Raw genomic sequence first — 26930 nt, 5'->3', positions numbered from 1 at the left:
TCCAGAGCCCCTGTGTGTATAATGACAGATTTCACAGTAGGGTGCTGATCAGTGATCTCCAGGATTTTTTGAGAGATATCAGACACCGTGTCATTAGTAAAACACAGTACTTTGGTGTTCTTCTCACTGCAAAAGCGTTTCACATCCTTGACGGCTCCATCACCAACGATTAATGTCTGGGGTCCCAATTTTTTCTTGGATGATTTAATTTCATACCTTTCAGTGGTGGTGGAGGATGAGCATTCTTGGCCTGGGGTTGTAAGAGTACCTCAAATCTATTTGTAAGTCTGACATCAATATTTTGCACTGATTTACATTCTTTTTAGCACAGTGGAGCCTCTTCCGCTGCATCCTGATCTTGCAGCACACCAGCGAGTGGTCTGTCACACTCCTCACTGTGGTAAGAGCATGTGTGAAGAACATTTTTGATGGCGGAGCATCTGACAAGGACGAGGTGCTAGTGCTTTGAGCCTGGCAAGATGAAGGGAGAAGACCATGTCTGCTGTTGACCATTCAGTTCAAAACACCACACTGTGACTGTGGGTAGACACGATGGCGAGTCTTGTAGCTGGGCAAGGATAAGCCAAGCAAAGTCTTTGCCTACAATGCTGAGTAGGGAGATGCCTCTGTAGTTGTCACAGTCGCTGGGCTACCCTTTGTTCTTGTAGAGGGTAATCATCTTGGAATCCCTTATGTCCTGTAGTACAGCACCTTCCTGCCAGCACTGTCAGAGAACATCGTGCAGCGGGAGAGGTAGGGTGGTCTTGCAGTGCTTGACTAGGTTGGGGGGAAATCCTGTCACTGCCCAGGGCTTGCCAGACGTCAAGCTGTCAATGGCTTTGCTCAGCTCCTCCACAGTGCTCTGTGACAACTTCATTTATGACGGGCAAGCAGTCAATGGCATCGAGGGCTGCAGGTGCGACAGTGTTCTGGACGGAGTAGAGGTCGGAGTAGTGTTCCACCCATACCTCCAGCTGTTGCACTCTGTCTGCGATGACATCCCTAGTGGAGGACTTGATAGGGGGCATCTTGTTCTGCACTGCTCTTCTCCATCCCTCAGATATTCCCTGTCAATGCTGCTTTCTGGATGGCTTCCCTCAGCTCTGTTCAGTCTTCGTTGGTGCGATGCCTGGCAGTCTGTTGGACTTTATTTCTGGTGGCCCTTACAACTTGCAAGTTGTGCTCAATGAGTAAATGCCTGCAGTCGATGAGAGTGTCACGCTTGGCTGCAATGACGGGAATCATTACAGCAGGCTTGGCGTCAAACCAGTCATGAGATTTCAAAGTCTTCTTCCCAAACGTGGCAAAGGCAGTGCAGTGTATGGTGTCTCATAGGATCTCCCACTTCTCTCTGGCAGAGGCTGTGGGCTGCGGGGCTGCCAACTTTCTATCAAGGCACTGTTTGAACCACTCCACAAGGTCTGGGTGTTACATCTTGTTGACATCCATGAGGATCCCTTGCTTCTTACCACAGTGGACCCTCTTTCGCTGCATCTTGATCTTGCAGCACACCAGCGAGTGGTCTGTGTCACAGTCCTCACTGTGGTAAGAGCGTGGGTGAAGAATATTTTTGATGGAGGAGCATCTGACAAGGACGAGGTCCAGTTGGTGCTAGAGCTTTGAGACCGGGAAGATGCACCCAATGAGGAAATCAGACCACAATAGGGCACCACCTTCTGGGCTGCCTATCTTGAGGCGGACAGTAGTTGTCCACTGGGATTAGAAAATCCTTCCCACAGATGAGAACCCACTCTCGACCCTTGTCTCCAAAACATCCAACTTTGGTTGTCCCTCTAATGAGCTCATTTCTAATCCTATCCAACCTGCTTTCTCCGAGCGAGAACCTCAACACCTTCATTTCTGCCACCTCCAGTTCTGCTTCGTGTTGTCTCTTCAGTGCCACGGTCTCTCATCCGTACATTATGTCCAGCCTCACCACTGTTTTATAAACTTTGCCCTTCATATTAGCAGAGACACTTCTGTCACATAACACACCAGACACCTTCCACCAGCTGTTCCAACCTATTTGATGAACGCTCATTGTGTTTGGCACAGTTTTATGCCGGATGCCCTTCCTGACGCAACCCTCTACATTTATCCGGGCTTGGGACCAGCCTACAGATAGCACTTGTTTGTACCTCCCATAGGGCTGCAGATAGTCAAAATAAAAAAAAAATAAAAAAAAACCCAAAGCTAATTTATTTATATAGTGCATTTCATGAAGTGCACATCTGTAAAAATATCCTGTTGTTTAATGACAGAAACAGTTTCAAAATGTGTGTGTGAGGAGTTTCCTCTCCCTCGAAATCAGATGAAATAGAGTAGGTGCCAGGACAGTGGTCACCCTGGTGAGGAGAAGTGGTAAAGAGTATGGATGGATATTCTTTTGCACACTACGTAAACAAAGTGCAAGTTCAAAAGTCCAAGGCAATTTGTTTTAATGATGCTTTTCACTGGAGTGATTTCAGCATAAGAAATGGCATTTATTGTACAGCTACTGATGACACAATTATACTGAAAATATGCTTCTACAAAACTTTATAAAGAGTTTGCAGGACCAATTTAATGATTACATTTTTTTGAGGACCTGGAAAAATGGCACATTTGAGTAACAATGACAACGTTGGAATTGGTCATCCCCCAGAATCATAATGACTTTTCTTCTGTTCATCATCTTCCATGAACAAGAAAGTAACCTACAAAAACTTTCCGTGACTGTTCTCCGTGAACCTATAAATTATATTATTTTCTTTGTCCTTCATAGTGATCCCGATAACCTCACTGCTTTAATGCTCATAACACTTTCGTTATTGCGTTGCACAAAAGATTCACTACATGTTAGGGTTGTTTACGCTCTCTTTTTCTCACTGTGTCCGTCTGTGTTGTAGGAGAGCAGTTTTTGGAAGATGTGTGTAGCCACACGGCCAACAGAAGAGGAACGTATAGCGCAAACGGCAGACAACTGTGGCCAGGTGGAAGATAATGATGATATTGTGGAGCCAAGAAGAAATGGAGGGGATGCATACAGGTAAAGAAGTACTGGATGTGTATTGGAAGAAGAGTTCAAGATTAATCCAGCAAAATTGAATTTGAAAAACATGGATACATGTGCTTCTCCCTCACAGTTCTGTGGACCGCGGTTCAAATTCCGTCCACGGCTGTGTGGAGTTTGCATGTTCTCCCTGCGCCTCTAAATTGCCCTCAGGTGTGATTGTGGTTGCGAATGATTGTTTATTTCTTTGTGCCCTGCGATTGGTTGGCAACCAGTTCAGCGTGTCCTCCGGCTCCTGCCCTAAGAAAGCTGGGATAGGCGTCAGCACTCCCGGGACCCTTGATAACCGGCTCAGATAATGGATGGATGGATGGATGGATGGATGGATGGATGGATGGATAGATGGATGGATGGATGGATGGATGGATGATGGATGGATGGATGGATGGATGGATGGATGGATGGATGGATGGATGGATGGAGAGAACCTCATTATGCAGCTGGAATCTACCAATGAGATCTGTAAGCTGAAGTGTCAGGAGAAGACAGCCATTTTGCATTCACCTGACAAATTAAAATGTGTTATTTCTGATTTGCGAATGAATATGTATGAATTCATGTCGAAACATTGCACATCTTTATTACTACTGCCAAAAGCCAAGATTTATCTTTATTTAGTAGCTAGGATCATTTGCGCTGTTATATCTAGAGCATTTGAAAAGGAACATATGAAAATTGTAAAAGTCAGAGGATTCATATGCCTTTGGTGTGATGCACTTTTGTCTTTAAAGCCGTTATAAAAGAAGTGAATTTCAGTGGGTCGCCACCATTTGCCTGTCAATAAGAATTGCCTTTAACATAAATGCCAGAAACATTCTGAAAATAGCATTCAGTCTTGCTGTTTCATTCACCATGGTACACATTGACCCATATAATACCAAGGTAGCATTAAAAATGGCCATATTAAACTTGCTTTTTCAAGGGTTTTCACCCTTATTGCTTAAATTTATATGAATATGTCCCACACTCTATTCAATAAAAACAGGTCAAAGTTTCACATATCCAACTGGTTTCTGCCATTAGATTTGCATGTCCTTAACCATCATCTGTTTTTGTCAAGTGTTTCCCATTTACTTTTTTTCCACAGAGACCCCAACTTCCTTAGACAAGACAAGCTGGCACCTTTTAACGAACAGTGTTTAAGCAGTTGTGCATGGAGGGAAGCGGGAAGAACAAAAAGAATGCATTCTCAAGCTTATAGAGAGGTAATATCACCAATGACACAAGTAATAATAAGATAATTGTTGGACCCTCATGAGACGAACAAGTCTTTCAGATCAGTAACTTGTATACTCAATTCAGAATCCGAACCAGAATCATCTTTATTTTGCCAAGTATGTCAAAAAACACGGGAAACGTGTCTCTTGTAGTTGGAGCTGCTCTCATATTTTGATATTTGATATTAAAATTAGGGGTAATGCAAAAATATTTTATAAGAATTTGAGAAGTGAGCCAATACATTTTTATGGCACTATATGTGTTCTGGATATAATTTATTTCACAAGAGACATTTATTCACTTAATTCTGACTACTTCTGTGTGAGTTTAGGTAAATAATGGGCATTCCGGTCCGTTTTGACTTTTGACAAAGTTCAGGTAGTAACCGAATTACCACTTTGGTAAATTACTTTCTATGCTATGTTGAGAGTTTGGCCATGGTTGAGGTCTTTTATTCTGCGTGCACATTGTGGAAGAGTTGTACTGTTTTATTTATGTCATCCTATTTGCAGAAAATTTTGCCATGTGAAGACTCTCTCCAGCTTATAAGGACCACGAGCCGACAACATCCGTCTCTCAATTCCCTGTCACATCAGCTATCATTGCCTCCATACATAGACAAAGAAGTTATGGCCAACAACAACCATCTTAAGGTAGATACCATACATATCTCATTACCAAAAAAGTAATATTGTTACTATTTGTTCATGTGTGTTAATATTAAAGAATGTGTGCGTGTGCATGTCTGTGTTTATATTTGAATATGAACTTATGTTTGTGTTTGGATGTTTGTATGACTATGTATGTTTGCATGTGTATATATGTGTGTGTATTGACATGCATGGATGTTTGTCTCTATGCATCAAGTTGGCGATTTCAGAAGTCAGTGAAGAAAGTTGCTGGGAGACTGAATCATGCAACCAGAGCCCACCAGGACAGATGAGCAGCAATCAGACTCACTCCAATCCACATAGTGTGTATGAGGTTATACTCTGTATTTTAAAGAAAGGTGTTCAGGTTCTCTGCAGGCATGACCTTTATTATATCTTTGTGTGTGTGTGTGTATATATATATATATATATATATATATATATATATATATATATATATATTTTGCAAGTTCTTCCATTTTGGAATCATGAGGGGTTCTGAAATTTTCATCGTAGGTGCTTGTCTACTGTGAGAGAGATAATCTTCTTCTTCTTTTCCTTTCGCCTTGTCCCATTACGGGTCGCCACAGCGTGTCATTTTTTCCATTGAAGCCTATCTGGTGCATCCTCTTCTCTAACGATCCAGAAATCATAAAGTATGATTTTTTAACGATTTATTTGTGTGATACAGCTGCAAATAAGTATTTGAACACCTGAGAAAACCAATGTTAATGTTTGGTACAACAGCCTTTGTTTGCAATTACACTGTCAAATGTTTCCTCTAGTTGTCCACCAGGTTTGCACACACTGCAGGAGGGATTTTGGCCCACTCCTCCACACAGATCTTCTCTAGATCAGACAGGTTTTTGGGCTGTCACAGAGTTTCAGCTCCCTCCAAAGATTTTCTATTGGGTTTAGGTCTGGAGACTGGCGAGGGCACTCCAGAAACTTGATATGGTTCTTATGGAGTCACTCCTTGGTTTTCCTGGCTGTGTGCTTCAGGTCATTGTCATGTTCAAAGACCCAGCCACGACCCATCTTCAATGCTCTGACAGGGAAAGAGGTTGTTCCCCAAAATCTCACAATACATGGCCGCGGTCATCCTCCCCTTGATAGAGTGCAGTCGTCCTGCCCCGTGTGCAGAAAAATACCACCAAAGCATGATGCACCACCCCCATGCTTTACAGTAGGGATGGTGTTCTTGGGATGGAACTCATCATTCGTCTTCCTCCAAACAGGGTTTGTGGAATTATGACCAAAAAGTTCAATTTTGGTCTCATCTGACCACAAAACCTTCTCCCAAGACTCCTCTGTATCATCCAAATGGTCATTGGCAAACTCAAGACAGGCCTTTACATGTGCTGGTTTACGCAGGGGAACTTTCCATGCCATGCATATTTCCAACCATGATGTCTTAGTGTATTACCAACAGTCACCTTGGAAACAGTGATCCCAGCTCTTTTCAGGTCATTGACCAAGTCCTGCCGTGTCGTCCTGGGCTGATTCCTCACCTTTCTAAGGATCATTGAGACCCCACGAGGAGATATCTTGCATGGGGCTCCACTCTGATTGAGATTGAGGGTCATTTTTAGCTTCTTACTTTTTCTAATGATTGTTCCAACAGTGGACTTTTTTTCACCAAGCTGCTTGGAAATTTGTCCATAGCCCTTTCCAGCCATGTGGAGTTGTACAATTTTGTCTCTGGTGTCTTTGGACAGCTCTTTGGTCTTGGCCATGTTTGAGTCTTACTAATTGTATGGGGTAGACAGGTGTCTTTATGCAGCTAATGACCTCACTCAGGTGCATCTTTTTCAGGATAATACATGGAGTGGAGGTGGACTTTTAAAAGTGGACAAACAGGTCTTTGAGAGTCAGAATTGTAGCTAATAGACAGGTGTTCAAATACTTATTTGCAGCTGTATCACACAAATAAATCATTAAAAAAATCATACATTGTGACTTCAGAATTTTTCTTCTTAGATCATCTCCCTCACAGTGGACATGTACCTATGATGAAAATTTCAGAACCCTCCATGATTTCTAGCTGGGAGAACTTGCAATACAGCAGGGTGTTCAAATATTTATTTTCTTCACTGTGTATATATATATATACACCCATCCACCCGTTTATATTCTGAGCTGCTTACCCTCACAGGGGTCACAAGAATGCTGGCACCTATCCCAGCTATCAATGGGCAGGATGCAGGGCACATAGAGACAAACAACAGTCGCACTCACAATAACATCTAGGGGCAATTTAGAGTCTCCAATTAATGCATGTTCTGGGGATCTGAGAGGAACCCGTAGTGCCCGGAGAAAACCCACACAGGCACGGGAAGAACATGCAAACTCCACGCAGGTGGGCTGGAATTTGAACTCATGTTCTCCGATGGCGACACGGTTAGCATCTCCGGACTTTGTATTGATCTGTTGTGGTCGAGAGGGAGTTAAGTCGTAAGGCAAAGCTCTCAATTTACCAATCGAGCAACATTCTTACACCACCTAAACTCCCGAGCAGTGGGTCATGACCGAAGGAACAAGATCCCGGAACCCGAAATGAGTTTCCTCTGCTGGGTGTCCGTTCCCTCCCTTAGAGATAGCTTGAGAAGCTTGAGCAGTCTCAAGCTGCTGCTACTCCACATTGAGAGGAGCCAGATGAGGTGGCTGGAGCATCTGATCCGGATGCCTCCTGGACGCCTCCCTGATAAGGTGTTCCGGGTACATCCCAGAGGAAAGAGACCCAGACCCAGAACATGCTGGAGGGACTACGTATCTCAGCTGGCCTGGGAACGCCTCAGGATCCCCACGGAAGAGCTGGATGAAGTGGCTGGGAAAAGGGAAGTGTGGGCATCCCTGCTGAAGCTGCTATCCTCGTGTCCTGACCCGGACAATCGTTGGAAGATGCATGGATGGTTGGGTGGATGGATGGATGGATGGATGGATGGATATCTGAAAATTCATGATACTGTAATTTACAATTACATGTTGGATCCAGGTGTTCATCCTTATTGGATTGGGGATTTGGACAGCATCATTCTGAAGAACCCTGACATGAATAACAAAAATCCACACTGGAATGGTCAGTTGTATGGAAAGAGAACTTCCCTGTCCCAGCAATTAGACTTTTTACACAATTCACTTCAGGTACTGAACCTTAAATTATGTTTTAAAAATGACATATTTAATACAGATGCATGATTTTTTTTAAGACATGTAACTCCTGTCATGAACCTCAATTATTTACTCAATAGACAATAAGTATTATAAACTGAGATGTGCTTGCATGTTTGATTTGTCTTGTCTCTAGCCTGTTCGCCCACTGCGGTCACTGAGCTCTGCCCAGCTGGCCCATTCCTGCAGTAAAACTCAAGCCTTCATTATCTGTAACATTGTGCTGATGAAGGGACATGGCAAGGTACGAAACATACACTCCTATTCGTAAGTTGATATTACATCCACTCTACACACTTGAAAAAAAATGCTATTACCACCACTGTTAAAAAAAATTTAAATCAACAATGCAATGTTCGCCAAAATAACTTTTAAAAACTTCAACTCTGCCTGCATGTCAGAAAGCTTCGTCTCATTGTCAGGTTGTTTTGGAAAAATCTGACACCATAAGCAAGGCGACAATCTTGTCTTTGTGGATTTTTATTACAAAAACAAAGGAAAGACTTTGCAAAGCAAGGAAAAGGTACAAATCTTGGGAGTTGTCACCCTTACTAAAAATCTGACTAGAAGTCACTTTGTTATATTGAAATGAGAGACAGAGAAAGAAAAAACAAGGGAGCTGGTAGGAACCACTTAACATGAGGGGGAGAACTAGAAGCCAAAACAAGGACAAAATCTGTTAAAGTTTAAGATAATATTTGGTATACTCTATATGTAAAACATAAATCTGCCAATACAAGGTCATCCAACAGGTCACTGACCAAAAACACAACTTAATACTACTTAACATCCATTTAAAGGGGTCGAAACATTAGGTCTGGATAAGGCACCCTTCAAATCTGAAGCAGTTGGAGCAGTTACACATTGGGAAAAAAATGACGTAACCATTGTCAAATCAAGTCAGAAAAAAAAAAGGAAAATAAGGAATTTTGTCCCTAAAGTGAGTAAAAAAGATCTGCCAATGGAAGTATGTAGTGTGAATTAACTTCATAAAATTTTAAAATCTTTTTCTTTTGGCTTGTTGCATTTGGAGTCTCCACAACACATCATTCTTTCAAATGTAAGCTTATCTCCCACATCTCCCTCTCTAACACCAACTGCTCTCATATCTTCCCTCAGAACATCCATCAACTTTCTCTTTGGTCTTTCTCTTGTTCTTTTGCCTGGCAGCTCAATTCTCATCATCCTTCTTCCAATATACAATATTCCCTTGTTTTTTCCACAGATAATGGGGACCAGAACCCCCCATGAAATGTGAAAAACAGCAAAAAATATGACTCCCCCTACCCTCCTACCCCTCATACACACCCAAAGAATTTTCATGAATGGGAATCTGAGTACCAGAATGATTAAAATCTGTAAACAGTTTTTGTAATTTACATATTTGAGACTAAGATTAGAACAGGCATGTATTTACATAAATCTTTAATTATAATACTTTTGTTAATCCTTCCTGCAACAGTCGCCTGACCGTGGTCAGGAAATGCAGGGAAGATGCCTCGGTGTCGCGAACAATATTGGTATGAAGCACCAGTTTACTGCTCAGAAGGCTTTATTAGATCCTTTAAGGACTTTAAGAATCAACGTGTCCTTGATTAAACACTACAACTCCCCGGTTGTGCTCGATAAACTCGTAAATTGTAAACACTAGTAATTGTTCGCGCTGCATTTCCATACACCTGTGAAGTCCTGTCTTACTCTCTCTCTCACTAACACACACGCACGCACATGCACACGCACACGCACACACAGCGGAGAAGAGGCTCGTTGAGATTTTAAGTTCACTCACCTGCAGCATCCTTTGCTGGCCAAAAAAACTCATCCTCAAGAGGGCTAATCACAATGCAGGGTCCAACAAGGACAAAAGGTCCCTGTCCGGAGCCCTGGAGGACATTCCAATCGGTACCACAGTGTCCGTACCATTTGCTGCACAAAGTGGTTGATTCCTCCTGCTGGATCCCAAAAAGGACAAAAGTGGTCCCAAATAGGAGCCCATTCCTCCTGCTGGATCCCTAAAAGGACAAAAGTGGTCCCAAATAGGAGCCCATTCCTCCTGCTGGATCCCTAAAAGGATAAATGTGCACACAATCCCCTCTCATCCCCTCTCGGGCGCCGTGAAAGAAGCTTTCGCTGGGGCACATTGCTGAGGTGGTATTCTAACTATATAATGAAAAAATGTTATCGCATAAAATAAAATGTTATCATGAACACAATACTAAGATACAGTACATATGCAAGAGCGTCAACAGTATGGATGAGACAACGCACAAAAGAAGCAAATGGGTGGGACAAGGGAAGTTACTATGTGAGGCTTCGATGATGCGCAACCAATGAGCTCACAGGATAAAGCCACTCATGCTCTCATTGGTCTTGTATCAACATGTCTTACCCCAATATGCTGATCTGGATGGGTTTTTTTTGGTCTTTTTTTTTTGGATTAATAAAAACCCGTGAAACACTGAAGCTGCAAAATGCTGAACCCTGTAGTCACAGTCGCTCCTCTGGTATGTCCAAACCATTGAAGTCTGCTCTCTCTAACTTGATCTCCAAAACATCTAACCTTGACTGTCCCTCTAATGAGCTCATTTCTAATTCTGTCTACCCTGCTCACTCCAACAAATAATCTAAGCATCTTCATTTCCACCACAACCAGCTCAGCTTCCTGTTGTCTCTTCAGTGCCACAGACATCATGGCTGACCTCACAACTGTTTTATAAACTTTGCCCTTCATCTGAGTAGAAACTCTTCTGTCACACAACACACCTGAGCGGTTCCAATCTGCTTGGACCAATTTCTTCACTTCTTTACCACACTCCCCGTTGCTCTGTCCTGTTGAGCCCAATAATTTAACGTATTGCATCCTTGCTATCTTTTCTCCCCGTAGCCTCACTCTTCCCCCTCCACCTCTATCATTCATGCACATGCTGTACAGTATATGCATTCCTTTTCATTCCAGTGGGTAGTTCCACCTTTCTAACTTTTCTTCCACCTACTCCCTGCTTTCACTGCAGATTATTTTGTCATCTGCAAGCATGACAGTTCATGGGGATTCCAGTCTAACCTCATCTGTCAGCCTATCCATTACAACTGCAAACAGGAAGGGGCTCGGGCCTGATCCCCAATGCACACCCATCTTCACCTTAAATTCTTCTTAACACCTACACCACATCTCACCACTGTTCTGCCGCCATCATGCTTGTCCTTCATTCCTCAAACATACTTCTCTGCCACGCCAGACTTCTGCATGCATTTCCACAGTTCCTCTCTTGGTACTCTGTCATAGGCTTTCTCTAGATACACACAGACACAATGTAGCTCCTTCTGACCTTTTCTGTACTTTTCCACAAGCATCCTCAAGGCAAATCATGCATCTGTGGTACTCTTTCTGGGCATAAATCCATACTGTTGCTCACAAATACTCACATCTGTCCTGATGAATCTAGCCTCCACAATTCTCTCCCATGATGTCATTTTGTTGCACAGCAAGTTTATTCCTCTGTAGCTCCCACACCTCTGCACATCATCTTTGTTCTTAAAAATGTGCATCTGCACACTTTTCCTCCATTCCTCAGGCATCTTCTCACCCACAAGAATTCTATTGAACAAGCAGGTCAAAAACTACACAGTCATCTCTCCTTTATGCTTCCATAACTCCACAGGTATGTCATCAGGAAAAACTGCCTTTCCATTCGTCATCCTCTTTAACCCATTGAGCAATGTAGTAATATGTAAATATTAAATATAAATATAAAACACAGTTATATATTTATTAGTTTCACAGCTTTCAGGGGACAGTTTGAATGATACAAATTGCATGAAGTACCAAGGAGTTTCAGTATTTTGAAATACACATGCACCGCGGTGTCACTGGTGATCTCCGTCATTTTAAATGGGTTTATGATCTTTACTAATGATTGCCACTTCGTGGTCCACCACACTTCCCTCCTCTACTATTACATCTCTCATATTTTCCTCATTCATCAACTCCTCAAATGTATTCATTCCTTTCCTGGATGCTGAACTTACCCATCACTTCTTCATCAGCCCTGTTTCCTTCATCAACATGTCCATTACAATCTGCACCAATCACAACTCTCTGTCTGTGATGCTCAGAAATAATCTAGTTCTAATTAATCTGGCTCCAGATAGAATTTCTCCTCAAGGTCACATCTGCCATGTGGGGCATAGCCACTAATCAAATTAACACCCTTAATTTTAAGTTTCAGGCTCATCACTCGATCTGATACTCTTTTCATGCCCAAGACATTCTAAGATAATTCTTCCTTTAAAGTAACCCCTGCTTCATTTGTTTTCCTACCTAAATCATAGTAAAATAATTAAAAACATTCCCTAAACTTTTAGCCTTATTGCTTTTCCACCTGGTCTCCAAGCTACACAATATATCAACCTTAGCCTTAATCGTCATGTCAGACAAAACCCAAGATTGTCCTGTCATAGTCCAAACTTTGAAAGTCTGCACATTCAGTTCCAGGCTCTGTACTTTCCTTTTCTCTTTCTGCCCAAGAACCCTTTTTCCACATCTGGTTTCTCTTCGACTCACAGTAGCTGTATTTCCACTGGTGCCCTGCATGTTAACAGCGCCAGTCACGGACGTTGTTATCCCAGTCCACGTCAATCCCATATGGAATTCTTTGGATGAATCCTCATATTCATTTGGCAAAGGTCTAAAGCAGATGCCCTTCCTGACGTAAAACTCTGCATTTATCCAGGCTTGGTATTGGCCTATAGTTTGCACTGGCTTGTGCCTCACATACGGCTCTGTTTGATGAGATTCTTTTAAAAAATATCTTAAAACAAGTATTTTTTGTCTTGCTGAAAATGTAAAAAATAAATTAACAAAACTGTCGTAAAATAAGTTCTTTTAAGACGCTGTGAAGTTCCATCCAAATGCTAAAACTTTTTTTCTGTCTCGTATACTGACATTGTCATTAATTACCAGAGGATTGTATTTTCTCAGTTAAGGATGTTTAAGTATGTAGATACAACAGCACTAAGAGACAGACACTGGGTGGCGGCTGGAGACTATCTGGTGCCACCCAAGTTTATTCCACGCCATAATCCCGTTTTAGTCTACACCGTTGCAGTGTTGTGACATCGTCTAACAATATCTCAGCACTTCTACTATGTATAACTCAATGGTTGTTATTGGCATGCCCCCCAGTTTGAGCTAGCATAGGGTGCACATTCGGAGATATTCAAGGCTGTAGGAGTTGAAAGTTTACAAGAGTAAACCCCAAAGACTCAGGCCTGGAACGATTGAAAATCAATTTTAAGGAATCCTATCCTAACAATGTTGTCACTAAAAATAAAATGCACTTATTCAGTAAGATTTTTGTAGTTTTGGAATGTATAACTAGGTTAATGGTATTAATCATCCCAAAATGCTGCAGTAATCATTGTAGACTTTTCATACTTTAAATTTATATATAGTTGGAAGCAATTCAGAAAAACCAACGTGAACTTTCTACTGTTTCTCAAATGAGGAATTGCAATCATATGGTGAAATCAATAGTTCCCTCAATCACAGTTATCCCCTTAACTTGTAACCCTTTGTTAACAGACATTTAAAAATAACACACACACAATAAACATTGCATGTTTGAAGCTTTACTCTTTGCAAAACGTAATACCTGTAATATCAAATATCATTGAAAACACACTTGCAATTTTGTTGTACAGATCTCGATAAAATGATGAAAAAAAACAATATTATGTGAGTATAATACTGTTCTTTCTTTGCAGTTTGTAATAATATCCTTGGAATCAATTGTGCTGTAATTTTCAGGGTCTGGGCTTCAGTATAGTAGGTGGGAGAGACAGCATGTATGGACCAATGGGGATTTATGTCAAGACGATTTTTCCTGGTGGAGCAGCTGCTGCTGATGGACGACTACAAGAGGGTGAGGATTAATTTGTCTTCAAAATAAATGGGGTCCTTGGTTTTACAAAGGACTTCTGTTTCAACAGTGGGAAATTTTTCAAGCTGCACCTACCATAGTCTGTCATTAACCTAACGCTGCGCACACTGTCGTAAAATCATGACCATAATACTGCATATTATTTATTATAGAGGAATGAAGATTAGCTGAAGTAAACAGAATATATGTGTCTGGATGAGAGGAGTGGAGGGGGCTACAGGGAGAAGAGATAGCGAGCATGGATGACTTAAAATACTTGGGGTCAACAATCCAGAGCAATGATGAGTGTGGTAAGGAAGTGAAGAAACAGATCCAAGCAGGTTGGAAGAGCTGGCGGACGGTGTTCAGTGTGTTATGTGACAGAAGATTCTCTGCTTGGATGAAGGGCAAAGTTTATAAAACAGTGGTGAGGCTGGCAATGATGTATGGTTTAGAGACGGTGGCAGAGACAACAGGAAGCAGAAGTGGAGGTGGCAGAAATTAAGATGTTGAGGTTCAAAATGTAAAGGTTCTCTCTCGGAGTGAGCAGGTTGGATAGGATTAGAAATGAGCTCATTAGAGGGACAGCCAAAGTTGGATGTTTTGGAGACAAGATTCGAGAGAACAAACTTCTATGGTTTGGACATTTTCAGAGATGAGAGAGTGAGTATATTGGTAGAAGGGTGCTGAGGATGGAGATGCCAGGGAAACGACCGAGAGGAAGACCAAAGAAAAGGTTGATGGATGTTGTGAAGAAAGACATGAGGACAGTGGGTGTTAGAGAGGAGGATGCGCAAGATAGGCTTAGATGGAAAAAGATGACACGCTGTGGCGACCGCTTACGGGACAAGCTGACAGGAAAAGAAAAAGATTTGTATGAAAATTCTGGGCTATAAATTTAAAAGTGAAATAAATATCCATCCATCCATTTTCTACCACTTTTCCGGGTTGGGTCACAGCAGAAGTAGCTTCAGCAGGGATACCCAGACTTCCCTTTCCCCAGCCACTTCTTCCAGCTCCTCCGGAGGGATCCCGAGGCATTCCCAAGCCAGCCGAGAAACATAGTCTCTCCAGCCTGTCCTGGATCGTCCTCGGGGTCTCTTTCCGATGGGACATACCCGGAACACCTCCCTGGGTATGAGGCATCCAAATCAGATGCCCTAGCCACCTCATCTGGCGCCTCTCAATGCGGAGGGGTATCGGCTCGACACTGAGCCCCTCCCGGATGAACGAGCTTCTCACCCTATCTCTAAGGACACTAAGCCCGGACACTCTGTGGAGGAAACTCATTTCGGCCGCTTGTATCCGGGATCTTGTTCTTTCGGTCACTACTGACAGCTCATGCCCATAGGTGAGGGTAGGTCGATTGGTAAATTGAGAGCTTTGCCTTTCCACTTAGCTCCCTCTTCACCACAACGGACCGATACAAAGTCCGCATCACTGCAGACGCTGCACCAATCCGTCTGTCGATCTCCCGCTCCACTCTTCCCTCACTTGTGAACAAGACCCCAAGATACTTGAACGCCTCCACTTGGGGAAGGATCTCATCCCCGACCTGGAGAGGGCATGCCACCCTTTTCCGACTAAGGACCATAGTCTCGGATTTGGAGGTGCTGATTCTCATCCCAGCTGCTTCACAATTGGCTGCAAACCGCTCCAGTGAGAGCTGGAGATCACGGCTTGATGAAGCCAACAGAACCACATCATCTGCAAATAGCAGAGATGTGATGCTGAGGCCAACTAACCGGACACACTCTATGCCTCAGGTGTGCCTAGATATTCTGTCCATAAAAGTTATGAACAAAATCAGTGACAAAGGGCAGCCTTGGCGGAGTCCAACTCTCACCGGAAACGAGTCCGATTTATTCCGGGCAATGCAGACCAAAATCTGACAACGGTTGTACAGGGACCGAACAGCTTCTATCAGGGGATTCGGTACCCCATACTCCCGGAGAACCCCCCACAGGACTCCCCGAGGGACATGGTCGAATGCCTTCTCCAAGTCCACAAAACACATGTAGATTGGTTGGGCAAACTCCCATGCACCCTCGAGGATCCTGCCGAGGGTGTAGAGCTAATCCACTGTTCCACGGCCAGGACAAAAACCACATTGCTCCTCCTGAATCCGAGACTCGAATTCCAGTACCCCTGAGAAGACCTGACTAGGGAGGCTCAGGAGTGTGATCCCTCTATAGTTGGAACACAACCTACGGTGACCCATCTTGAAAAGGGGGACCACTACCCCAGTCTGCCAATCCAGAGGCACTGTCCCCAATGTCCATGCGATGTTGCAGAGGCGTGTCAACCAGGACAGCCCCTTAACATCCAGAGCCTTTAGGAACTCCGGACAAATCTCATCCATCCCCGGGGCCCTGTCACCAAGGAGCTTTTTAACCACCTCGGTGAATGCCAAATAAATAATAAAACATAAACATGGCTGAATTTGCACATGCCTTTTTTGCTTGCTTGGCAACATATTTTTACGGCACTGTGCACCATTTATAACTTCGAAAGCTGGGATGTTGGGATCGAGAACCCCTCGTGCTCCATCAGTGGACAACCCCTAATGTATTTGAGAGTAATACAATTCTTGTCAGTTTGTGCTCATATTATGGTGTGATATAGATGTGACAATGATATTAGTACACTAATTAGATATCTGTGATATTGTGTGTAGGTGATGAGATCCTGGAGCTCAATGGGGAGTCGCTGCATGGTTTGAGTCACGATGATGCCCTTCACATGTTCAAAGTAAGTCTGACTGTCTGTCTACCTGACTACTATAGTATCTATATAGTAATCAGTGTACAACTGGTGTAACAGTACAACGTTGCTCTCCCCTCACCCCAAAAAAATAATCTCATCAAATCAAAGAAGAAAAAGAAAGCATACCGTTAATGCTTGAACTCCTGGCAACACCTAAGTGTCACGTCCCATCGGAACGGGAGTAGGACCCAAATGCAGGACTCGGACGATTCAAAGTAGTTCGGGGAGAAACGTTTATTATTATTCTGTGGGCGGGGATAGAGCAGGCAGCCGGGTGCAGCAGCGGTAGTTGGGACGTTGGGCGAAGAGAGCAGGTGAGCGGGCAGGCAGGAGTCGGTACACAGTAGAACGATCAAAGCAGGCAAGGTGACAAAGGAGTCAGGCTTACGGGGTCGGTCAGAGAACAGGCGGAGGTCGGTACACACAGGTTCACCATCAGAGATACGGGAGTGGAGAAATGGGGCATGAGCCGCCACGATCTGGCGAAGGACGAGTCGTCCCCAGGGTCCTATATATACCGGGTTCAATCAGTCGCTATGAGGCGCAGGTGTGCGCCTCCTGATTAGCTGGCCACGCCCAGCCCGGGCTGGACCGACACGACCATGACAAATACATGTAAATCAAAATATCTGTTTCAATGAACAGCAGAACGACAAGTTTGTGTGTCTTTGTATACAAATAAGTTCACAATGTGAATGGATGTTCGAACAAAAAACTGTAGCTACAGCTTTGATGATTTTTTTTTTAGTTTTTTTTTTCCAATTGATTTTGCTCATGGCAGCACGGTGGATCAGCTGGTAAAGTGTCGGCCTCACAGTTCTGAGGACCTGGGTTCGATCCCGGGCCCGCCTGTGTGGAGTTTGCATGTTCTGTCCGTGCCTGTGTAGGTTTCCTCCGGGCACTCTGGTTTCCTCCCAGATCCCAAAAACATGCAACATTAATTGGACACTCTAAATTGTCCCTATTATCCCTGTGATTGTGAGTGCGGCTGTTTGTCTCAATGTGCCCTTCGATTGGCTTGCAACCAGTGCATGGTGTACCCCGCCTCCTGCCTGTTGACAGCTGGAATAGGCTCCAGCACTCCCCGCGACCCTCGTGAGGATAAGCAGCGAAGAAAATGGATGCATGGATGGATTTTGCTCATTTCTTGAGACTGAGATTACACCTTCAGAACTCAAAAGATCATTTGTCGAAAAGTCTTACAGTTTCGGACAACAGCAATGCTCATTTGCTAAAGCACATGATAGTAATAGTATTCCAAAATGGTAATTTGTCAAAACTTACTACAAATGGAAGATTGGGCACTAGAATGCTTTTCTGACGTTTGGTTTTTCAACCTACACTACCTCAAGAGGAGCTGAGTAGCTGGATTAGTTTTATTATTATCCCAACTCAGTTGTGAACAGCCCAGCAATTTGGTTTTTCCAATTTATAACCACAAAGAGCTGGCTTGTTCAGCATTTTTCACCACTCTTCACCATCTTGTCACCATTGTTCTGTAAAGGAAGCAGTTACTCTCTACACAGTTACTGAAAGAGAATGGAGGTTGCTTTGCCTTTACCTGAATAAATTGAAATTACTGACTCTATGCTTTCACTGATAGATCTCATTGCAGATACACACCCAGATCTCCTTATAAACATATAGTTACTGACATATCCCTGCCAAGAGCCAACACGTTCATTTGTAGTTATAGAAAACGGAGCTCGCTCTGTCTCTGTGTACCACAATCTCAGGGCACGGTAAGACCGTTGGACATGAATTTCCAAAGGTACCCTGTGTTGATATTTAGTTCGTTTGTTGTGTCTGTGCAACCAGGTGTAATAAAACTATGTTTATAAGGAGTTCTAGGCGTGTACAGCAGCTGTAATGAGATGCAATGTTGTGTAAGCATGCAGCCAGTAATTTTTATCAAAATCATCCATCCATCCATTTTCTGAGCCGTTTATCTTCAGGACGGCCATGTGCTGGAGCCAATCCCTACAGTCATCAGGTAGGAGGCAGGGTACACCCTGAACTGGTTGCTAGCCAATCGCAAAGCACATAGAGACAAACAATGGCTGCATTAACAATCACACATAGGGGAAATTTTGAGTATCAAATTAATGCCTGTTTTTGGGACGTGGAAGGAAAGCAGAGTGCCTGGAGAAAAGACATACAGGCACGGGGAGAACATGCATACTCCACACAGGCAGGGCTGGGATTTGAACCCTGAGCCACAGAACTGTGAGGCAAACGCTCTAAAAAGTTGCTTCACCGTGCCGCCATCAATTAAAATCACTGTGTTGTCACGTAACAAGAGCGGTAGCAGTTTAAAATGAATGTACAATATAATCAATGGGCTTTGTGATCACAAAAAAATATTTTTCCCCTACCTTCTTAGTAAGAGGTCAACAGCTTTTCATTTCCTCCTAAGATTTATTGTAGATACACTAAATTCAAACAAGACTAATTTATTACTTTTTTAATTACTACAATCAAATATACAGTGCCTTGTGAATGTATTTGGCCCCCTTGAACTTTTCAATCTTTCGCCACATTTCAGGCTTCAAAATAAAGATATAAAATTACATTTTTTTTTTGTCAAGAATCAACAACAATTGGGACACAATCATAGAGTGGAACGAAATTTATTGGATATTTTATACTTTTTTCACACATAAAAAACTGAAAAGTGCGCAATATTATTTGGCCCCTTTACTTTCAGTGGAGCAAACTAACTCCAGAAGCTCAGTGAGGATCTCTGAATGACCCAAAGTTGACTGATGAGGATAAATAGAGTCCACCTGTGTGTAATCAAGTCTTTGCATAAATGCACCTGCTCAATGATAGTCTCAGGGTTCTGCTTAAACAGAAATTCAGGTGGTTTGGATGAATAATGTATCCAATAGGTCATGTAATATGTACTGCATCTGGACAATGTAATGTTAAGTCTCTCTCATTTAATGGTGTTTTGAGAAGATTTTGATCGACAATTAAAAATTTTCAGGGGCGCAAGCATTTTGGAGAGTCACATGACCTACGTGCGCGGATGTGACGTTTGAGGTGCCGCACCAAAGGCTCGACTACATGGGACATCACTATGCCCAGCACTGATTTCTCGGATTTATCCTCATCTGATGAAGCGGATTCTGATGAGCAAGCTCCAGAGAGAGGCGGGGCCGCGAGCGAGCGTCGGCTGTAAATAATGTTGAATATATGGATGGGTCTTTGGGCGGAATGACATGGAGCAAACACAGATTCAAACCTGTATGGAAGTATTCCTCCATCTTCCCTATCAACCGATACTGCTAATGCTTCATCAGATGAGGATAAATATGAGAAATCACCGCTGTGTATAATGGTGTCCTATGTAATCGAGCCTTTGGTGCGGCACCTCATACGTCACATTCACGCATGTAGGTCATGTGACTCACCAAAATGGTGCCGCGCCTGAAAATTCGTAATTATCGAGAAAAATTTTCTCAAAACACCATTAAATGAGAGAGGATTAACATTACATTGTCAAGATACAGTACATATTGCATGACCTATTGGATACATTGCTGATCCAAACCACCGGAATTTCCCTTTAAGGTGCAGAGAGCATCATGAAGAAAAAGGAATACACGAGGCAGGTTGGAGATACTGTTGTGGAGAAGTTTAAAGCTGGATTTGGATACAAAAAGATTTCCCCAGCTTTAAACATCTCAAGAAGCACTGTGCAAGCAATCGTATTGAAATGGCAGGAGTATCAGACCACTCCAAATCTACCACGACCCGGCCGTCCCTCTAAACTTTCACTTCAAACAAAAGGAGAAGACTGATCAGAGATGCAGCAGAGAGGCCCATGATCACCCTGGATGAACTGCAGAGATCGACAGCTGAGGTGGGAGAGTCTGTCCATAGAACAACAATCAGTCGTACACTGCACAAATCTGGCCTTTATGGAAGAGTTGCAAGAGGAAAGCCATTTCTCAAAGATATCCATAAAAAGTCTCATTTAAAGTTTGCCAAAAGCCACCTGGGAGACACACCAAACATGTGGCAGCCTCATGGTTTGGGCCTGGTTTTCTTCTGCAGGGACAGGGAAGATGGTTAAAATTGATGGGAGGATAAATGGAGCCAAATACTGGATCATTCTGGAAAAAAAAACCTGTTGGAGTCTACAAAAGGCCTGAGACTGGGACGAAGATTTATCTTCCAACAGGACAATGATCCAAAACATCAAGTCAAATCTACAATGGAATGGTTCACAAATAAACGTATCAAGGTGTTAGAATGGCCAAGTCAAAGTCCAGACCTGAATCCAATCCAGAATCTGTGGGCAAAGCTGAAGACTGCTGTTCACAAACGCTCTCCATCCAACCTCACTGAGCCCGAGCTGTTTTGCAAGGAATAATGGGCAAGAATTTCAGTCTCTTGGTGTGGAAAACTGATAGAGACATACCCCAAACGACTTGCAGCTGTAATTGCAGCAGAAGGTGGCGCTACAAAGTATTAATGAAAGGGGGCCGAATAATATTGGACGCCCCACTTTTCAGGTTTTTATTTGTTAAAAAAAGTTTCAAATATCCAATAAATTTCATTCCACTTCACAATTGTGTGAATACTTTCACAAGGCACTGTATAAACACAAATCCGTGGCTCATGTGAATAAATGAGAACTCTTCAACCTTCAACAATGTCTTAACATACTTGCCAGAGCTCCACTCCAATAATTTTGTCTATTGTTTCTTTTTTTTTTTTTTACCAGGGCACTTGGTTGTACAGCATGCTTACAATATCCACTGTCGTATAAAGTGCTTAATGGTTAAACAAGAATTTATGTCTCTATAACATAGAGATACCATTCATAGACACATGAAAGTAGAGCAATCAGGAAAAATATAAAAACCGTACTGCAATATTCATTCATGTTCCATTCCACTTATCCTCACTAGGGTCGTGGACATACTGGAGGCTATCCCACCTATCTTTGGGCTAGAGGCGGGGTACACCCTAAAATGGTTGACAGCCAATCTCCGGGCACATACAGTGGGCCAAGAAACTATTTAGTCGTCCAACAATTGTGCAAGTTCTCCCACTTAAAATTATGAGAGAGACATGTAATTTTCATTATAAGTTTGCCTGACCCATGAGAGATAAAATGAGAAAGAAATTCCAGAATATCATATTGTTGGATTTTCAAAGAATGTATTAGCAAATTAAGGTGCAAAATGAGTATTTGGTCAGTAGCAAAAGTTAATCCCAAAACTTTGTTGGCAATGGCAGTGTCATATTTTGCCATACACTTGCACGTTTGGTGTCTGGAGGGCGTGTCTATCACTCCCCACTCTCTTTTCACAGCACCTGTCATTTATCTTGCGTGCTTTGTATTGCTCAGTAGTTCTTTCCCAGCGGCTTACACGGTAATATGAATTTGTCAAGTACAGAGATCAGAATTCAATGGTTTTAAATCATATATTTCCAAAAAGCCTGTAATGAGCCAATCTTCAAAAAGATCGATTGAGTATTTAAAGGACTGAAATGTGTCCTCTCCTCGTGTTTGTTCTTTCATGGGCAGGACTATTAAGAGTTCCTCTTTTGTGATCATATCAGAAAACATCATCCGAATAAAAATTTACAACTGGGCTGTGTCATTCACATCTGTATATTCATCCAGCTGCGGTGAAAAGAACTCCCAGTCTGCGCTACACTACGTCATGTAATGGTAGTTCTTGGTAAGTCGTTTAGTATGTTTTAGTCTTTTCACTTGGTCCAGCTCCCCAACTCATTTTTATACCCTTAAGTTTAGAAGACATAAATTCAAGGCCAACTATCAAGCTTGCTAAAACACGCCTTTACGTGCAAATGCGGAGTGACACGTCAGAAAAGACCAAGATTGGTCAAACCGACTGTCAGTCAATCAATGTGACGCGATTGACGTGATGGGCACACCTGAATCAAGTGACGGGATGGTTGACAGGTGTACGTCTTTTTTTGGGAAGGGGTGTCACACGGTCATGCGGTCAACCAACACTATCTTAACAATCAGCCAGATCAATGAGATCTAAACTTACCTGAAAATTAAATATATGCTAAGTGTGTGAACTGTTCCTATTTGTACTCAAGCATTTCCAAAGATGCACAGGGATGTTGAGAAATATAATACAACATTAGAAATTTGATGAAAATCAGGAAAAAAATTATTTTGGTAAATTGTGAAGCAAATCAGAGATTTGTTCATGATATAGAATCTCAGTTTCAAAAAACTAGCCAAACCAATTGAGAAAGTATAAACAATACGTTGCTGATGTATGTGGGGAATTGAGAGTGGAGAAGATTTACAATTACACTTTTGTTGACTGATCTCATCTCATGGCGACACAGAAAGGAAGAAAACATCCCTCCACAAAGAAGACAACAAAAGAGGAGAAAAAATAGGGGGGGGGGGGGAGACCTAAGTCCGTCATTGTGAATGTAGTCTACTAGTGGACCTTTACAGTATCTCATCAGGAACATGAATTTGTCCACAGCCACTTCTCCTTCTTCCTCTGTTGTGCCTCCCAACTTGCATATCTCCTCTTCTTTGTTTTCTTTTCTTTGCCAGTTGATGCCGTCCAATTCAATTCCTTTTGTTCCCATTCTCAGACATTATAACCTTGTCTTGTGCAACAGCGGTTGCTAGTTGATGGTTCATGAGCTGCACCTTTGTTTTATCTAATGCTTCACACATTTCCTTTTGTTAGAGAAAGTCAGAAATCACCTGCGAAATATGCCTGATAGAAAGTCCAATGAAAATCTATAGAAAAACAGCAGGCTTGACATATGACAACTTGTTAAACAATTTTGCTTGAAGGGACTTACTGTATTCGATGAACTAGTGGGGTGTGGGGTTGACATTATTCAAGAGAGAATACAAGGAAAGATTTTGATCAACATGGGATAATCAATTGATGGAGGAAAAAGCAGAGTTGGACATATTCATCTGCGTACATGTACCAAATAATTTGTAACTTGTTCAATGAAATTACAAAGTGCTTTTTTGATGGTGAAATTTGTATTTTAAAAGCATGTTTCGTGAATTTAAATTCTGATATGAGAAATGGAGTTGAAAAAAAAAGCACTGTGTTTTGCAGCAGATCAGAAAGGGTCTATTGATTCTAGTGGTGAGGACGAGCCTGCGAGTGGGGACCTTGTGTGGCCAGGCCCAGGAAGCACAGCTGTGCCGATCACGTTCACTCAGCTCCACCACCAGCATGGCCAGAATCAGTGATGACATGGGAGATTACAATTACAAAATCTGCAACAATTCCAGAGTTGATGTTCCTAGTTCATCTACTAAACCAGGAGACCGCATCATGATGGAGATCATTTTGCAGAAAGGTCAGACTCTCATTAAATTGTCATGAAATCTATCTTGTTTTCCTCCATCCTTGTATTTCATATGTTAACATGAAGATATCTTTTTCATGACCATCGCATTATCAGTGGATCATGTGTGTGTGATTCACTGTCCAGTTTTTGGTTGGATTGCTTTAGCAAGGTTGTGTTCAAAGTAAGCTTCCCATGACATGTCAGTGTCTCACACACACACACACACACACCACACACACACACACACACACACACACACACAACACACACACACACACACACACACACACACACACACACACACACACTCAAAAACCAACCTAAAAATACATCAAACAAGTGTCTTTCACCAAAAGAAAAATAAAAAGCTTTACAAAGAGAGAGAAAACAATGCATGAGACCTTTTTGTCTGAAAGTTAAAAATGTCTATAAGATAGGAGCCATCTCAGGTCTAAAGTGTTGATTGGCTTTGACCCTTTCAATCTGTTACATTTTAAAACTGGTTCCAAGATTAGCTGACTCCTGATTCCAAAGGGCAAATGTGTGTGAAAGCTGTTTGTCTGTCCATTCACAATGATACAGCATCATGCACAACCATTTTATTTCCAGATTTACTCTGTTTCATTGTCATTAATACATTCTTTGGAGTAATTCTGTCCATCACTGCAATGACTGACTTTAGCTCAAAGCAATATGATAGAATAAGCAAGTGACAGTCCACTGTCTGTAATAATAAATACAATGGGTAACGCAACAATAATTGCTGTTTTTGTTCTTACACCAAGTCTTAATTTATGCTATAGAAACTATTTCCATCTAATCTTATTTCTATATCTGATGCAGTTCAAGTATGTACGGCATTGAATGCGAACGTTGATGTGTTTAAATAACCTTGATTATTATTGGACAACAGTGAATTGCATCCCCAAATAGACCTGAGACCACTCAGACCACTTGACATTTTCCGCATTTCGCTGCTAGATTCATTCTAGAGCTGATTTGAGTATAGTTTTCTTTTTAAAAAATCTACATTAAATGGCAAAGTTAAGAACATGTTTCAGACATTTGCGTAAAAAAAATAAATAAAAAAAATAAAATAAAAAAAAAATATATATATATAATATCTAATTCAAAGATTCAAACATAACAGCTAGGGGGACCGGTGGATCAGCTGGTAAAGCATTGGCCTCACAGTTCTGAGGACCAGGGTTCGATCCCGGCCCTGCCTGTGTGGAGTTTGCATGTTCTACCTGTGCCTGCGTTGGTTTTCTCTGGACACTCCGGTTTCCACCCACATCCCAAAAATAAGCAACATTAATTGGAGACTCTAAATTGCCCCGAGGTGTGATTGTGAGTGTGGTTGTTTGTCTCTATGTGCCCTGTGATTGACTGGCAACCAGTTCAGGGTGTACCCCACCTTCTGCCCGTTGACAACTGGGATAGGCTCCAGCGCTTCTCACGACCCTGGATGGATGGATGATATAGACATAACAGCTACATAGGTATTCATAGTCTTTGCGATGACACTCAAACTTAAGCTCGGGTACATCTGATTTACACTAAGCCTGGGGTCTCAAAACAGCCCCCCACTGTCACGACCCATCGGAACGGAGGTAGGACCCAAATGCAGGACTCGGGAGATGCAAGGTAGTTTGGGGAAAAACGTTTATTATTAGAAGGTCGGGGATTGGGCAGGCAGTCAGGTGCAGCAGCGGTAGTTGGGACGTCGGGCAAAGAGAGCAGGTGAGCGGGCAGGCAGGAGTCGGTACACGGGAGAACGATCAAAGCAGGCTGAAGTGTCAAAGGAGTCAGGCTTACGGGGTTGGTCGGAGAACAGGCGAAGGTCAGTACACACGGGTTGTCGATCAGGGATACAAGAGTCCTGGAACGGGGCATGAACCGCAATGATCTGATATCAGCCCGCATGATGCGCAGGTGTGTGCCTCCCAATTAACGCGACTCCACGGGCACCCGCACAGCCTGGACTGGAGCAGCAGGACATGACACCCACCTTAATATGAGATTTTAATGTTCTTGCGGCCTTTGGGATTTTTATGAATGCCACTTTTATAGTTGTGTGCAGACCTCTTATTGCTGATTGATTTTCATAATTTGCTGATCCGATAAGTGACGTAATGATCAGTTTCATGAAAAACACTACTCTGCGTTGCCATCTTGACAAGTTTTTTGGAGCTTTTTATCAATGTCAAAATGCAAAAATCAGATCAGGTTTCTGTTGTATGGTTGAATTAAAGACAAAATTCTCACAGAATTACTCAATATACTGTTGTTTATATTTCTGATCTCCAGCAGATCAATTCAGTCAGCAATGTTCAGTGTACATTTACATCCAGATGTCAGAAAAATACCACCACCCAAAAAAAACTCTTCTTCTTCTTTCTAGAAGCCAGTGTTGGTCTGGGAATTGGACTGTGCTGTGTTCCATCCACTGATGGATGTCCTGGAATCTACATACATACCTTATCACCCGGATCTGTGGCACACATTGACGGAAGACTTCAGTAAGGGCTTGTAAATTATTTATTATACTATTACTAATTATATATTACTCTAACTAAAGTTTCCACTTCACCACGCCATTTTGATTGACGTTATGTCACACAGAGAGTTACTCTGTTTTGAATGTAGCAGAATTGTGAAGCTATGTGGCTCGCATGTTGTATTGCTCCATGAAATGTTGAACTGTTGTTGTAATAAAGATGTGAATTGTTAATGTGAAAGGTCAGAGGACAAAGATGTTCAAATTTTTTTGGGTAACTCAATATTGCCTTGACAACCAACATCTTCCATTTCAAA

At 42.4% G+C, this 26930-nt stretch overlaps 1 protein-coding gene across 11 annotated transcripts in view; it reads left to right on the top strand.

Annotated features, from left to right (window-relative positions):
• il16 (interleukin 16) overlaps positions 1-26930 on the top strand; it is a 107826-nt gene that overhangs the window by 38546 nt on the left and 42350 nt on the right. For 9 of the 11 annotated variants that reach the window (XM_061815584.1, XM_061815587.1, XM_061815582.1 and 6 more), the window contains 10 exons: positions 2889-3028; positions 4140-4257; positions 4783-4923; positions 5138-5243; positions 7916-8064; positions 8228-8335; positions 13898-14012; positions 16687-16760; positions 23876-24122; positions 26518-26635. In XM_061815584.1, coding sequence (XP_061671568.1) covers positions 2889-3028; positions 4140-4257; positions 4783-4923; positions 5138-5243; positions 7916-8064; positions 8228-8335; positions 13898-14012; positions 16687-16760; positions 23876-24122; positions 26518-26635 — 1316 coding nt within the window. Of the gene's footprint in view, positions 1-2888; positions 3029-4139; positions 4258-4782; positions 4924-5137; positions 5248-7915; positions 8065-8227; positions 8336-13897; positions 14013-16686; positions 16761-23875; positions 24123-26517; positions 26636-26930 lie in introns of those variants that run through there. The other 2 variants (XM_061815581.1, XM_061815590.1) reach the window with 2 other exon arrangements.

Source organism: Syngnathoides biaculeatus, chromosome 3 (genome assembly GCF_019802595.1).
Source record: "Syngnathoides biaculeatus isolate LvHL_M chromosome 3, ASM1980259v1, whole genome shotgun sequence".
Taxonomy (NCBI): Eukaryota; Metazoa; Chordata; class Actinopteri; order Syngnathiformes; family Syngnathidae; genus Syngnathoides; species Syngnathoides biaculeatus.
The sequence above is the reverse complement of the archived record's forward strand: the minus strand, read 5'-3'. Positions and strand labels throughout refer to the sequence as shown.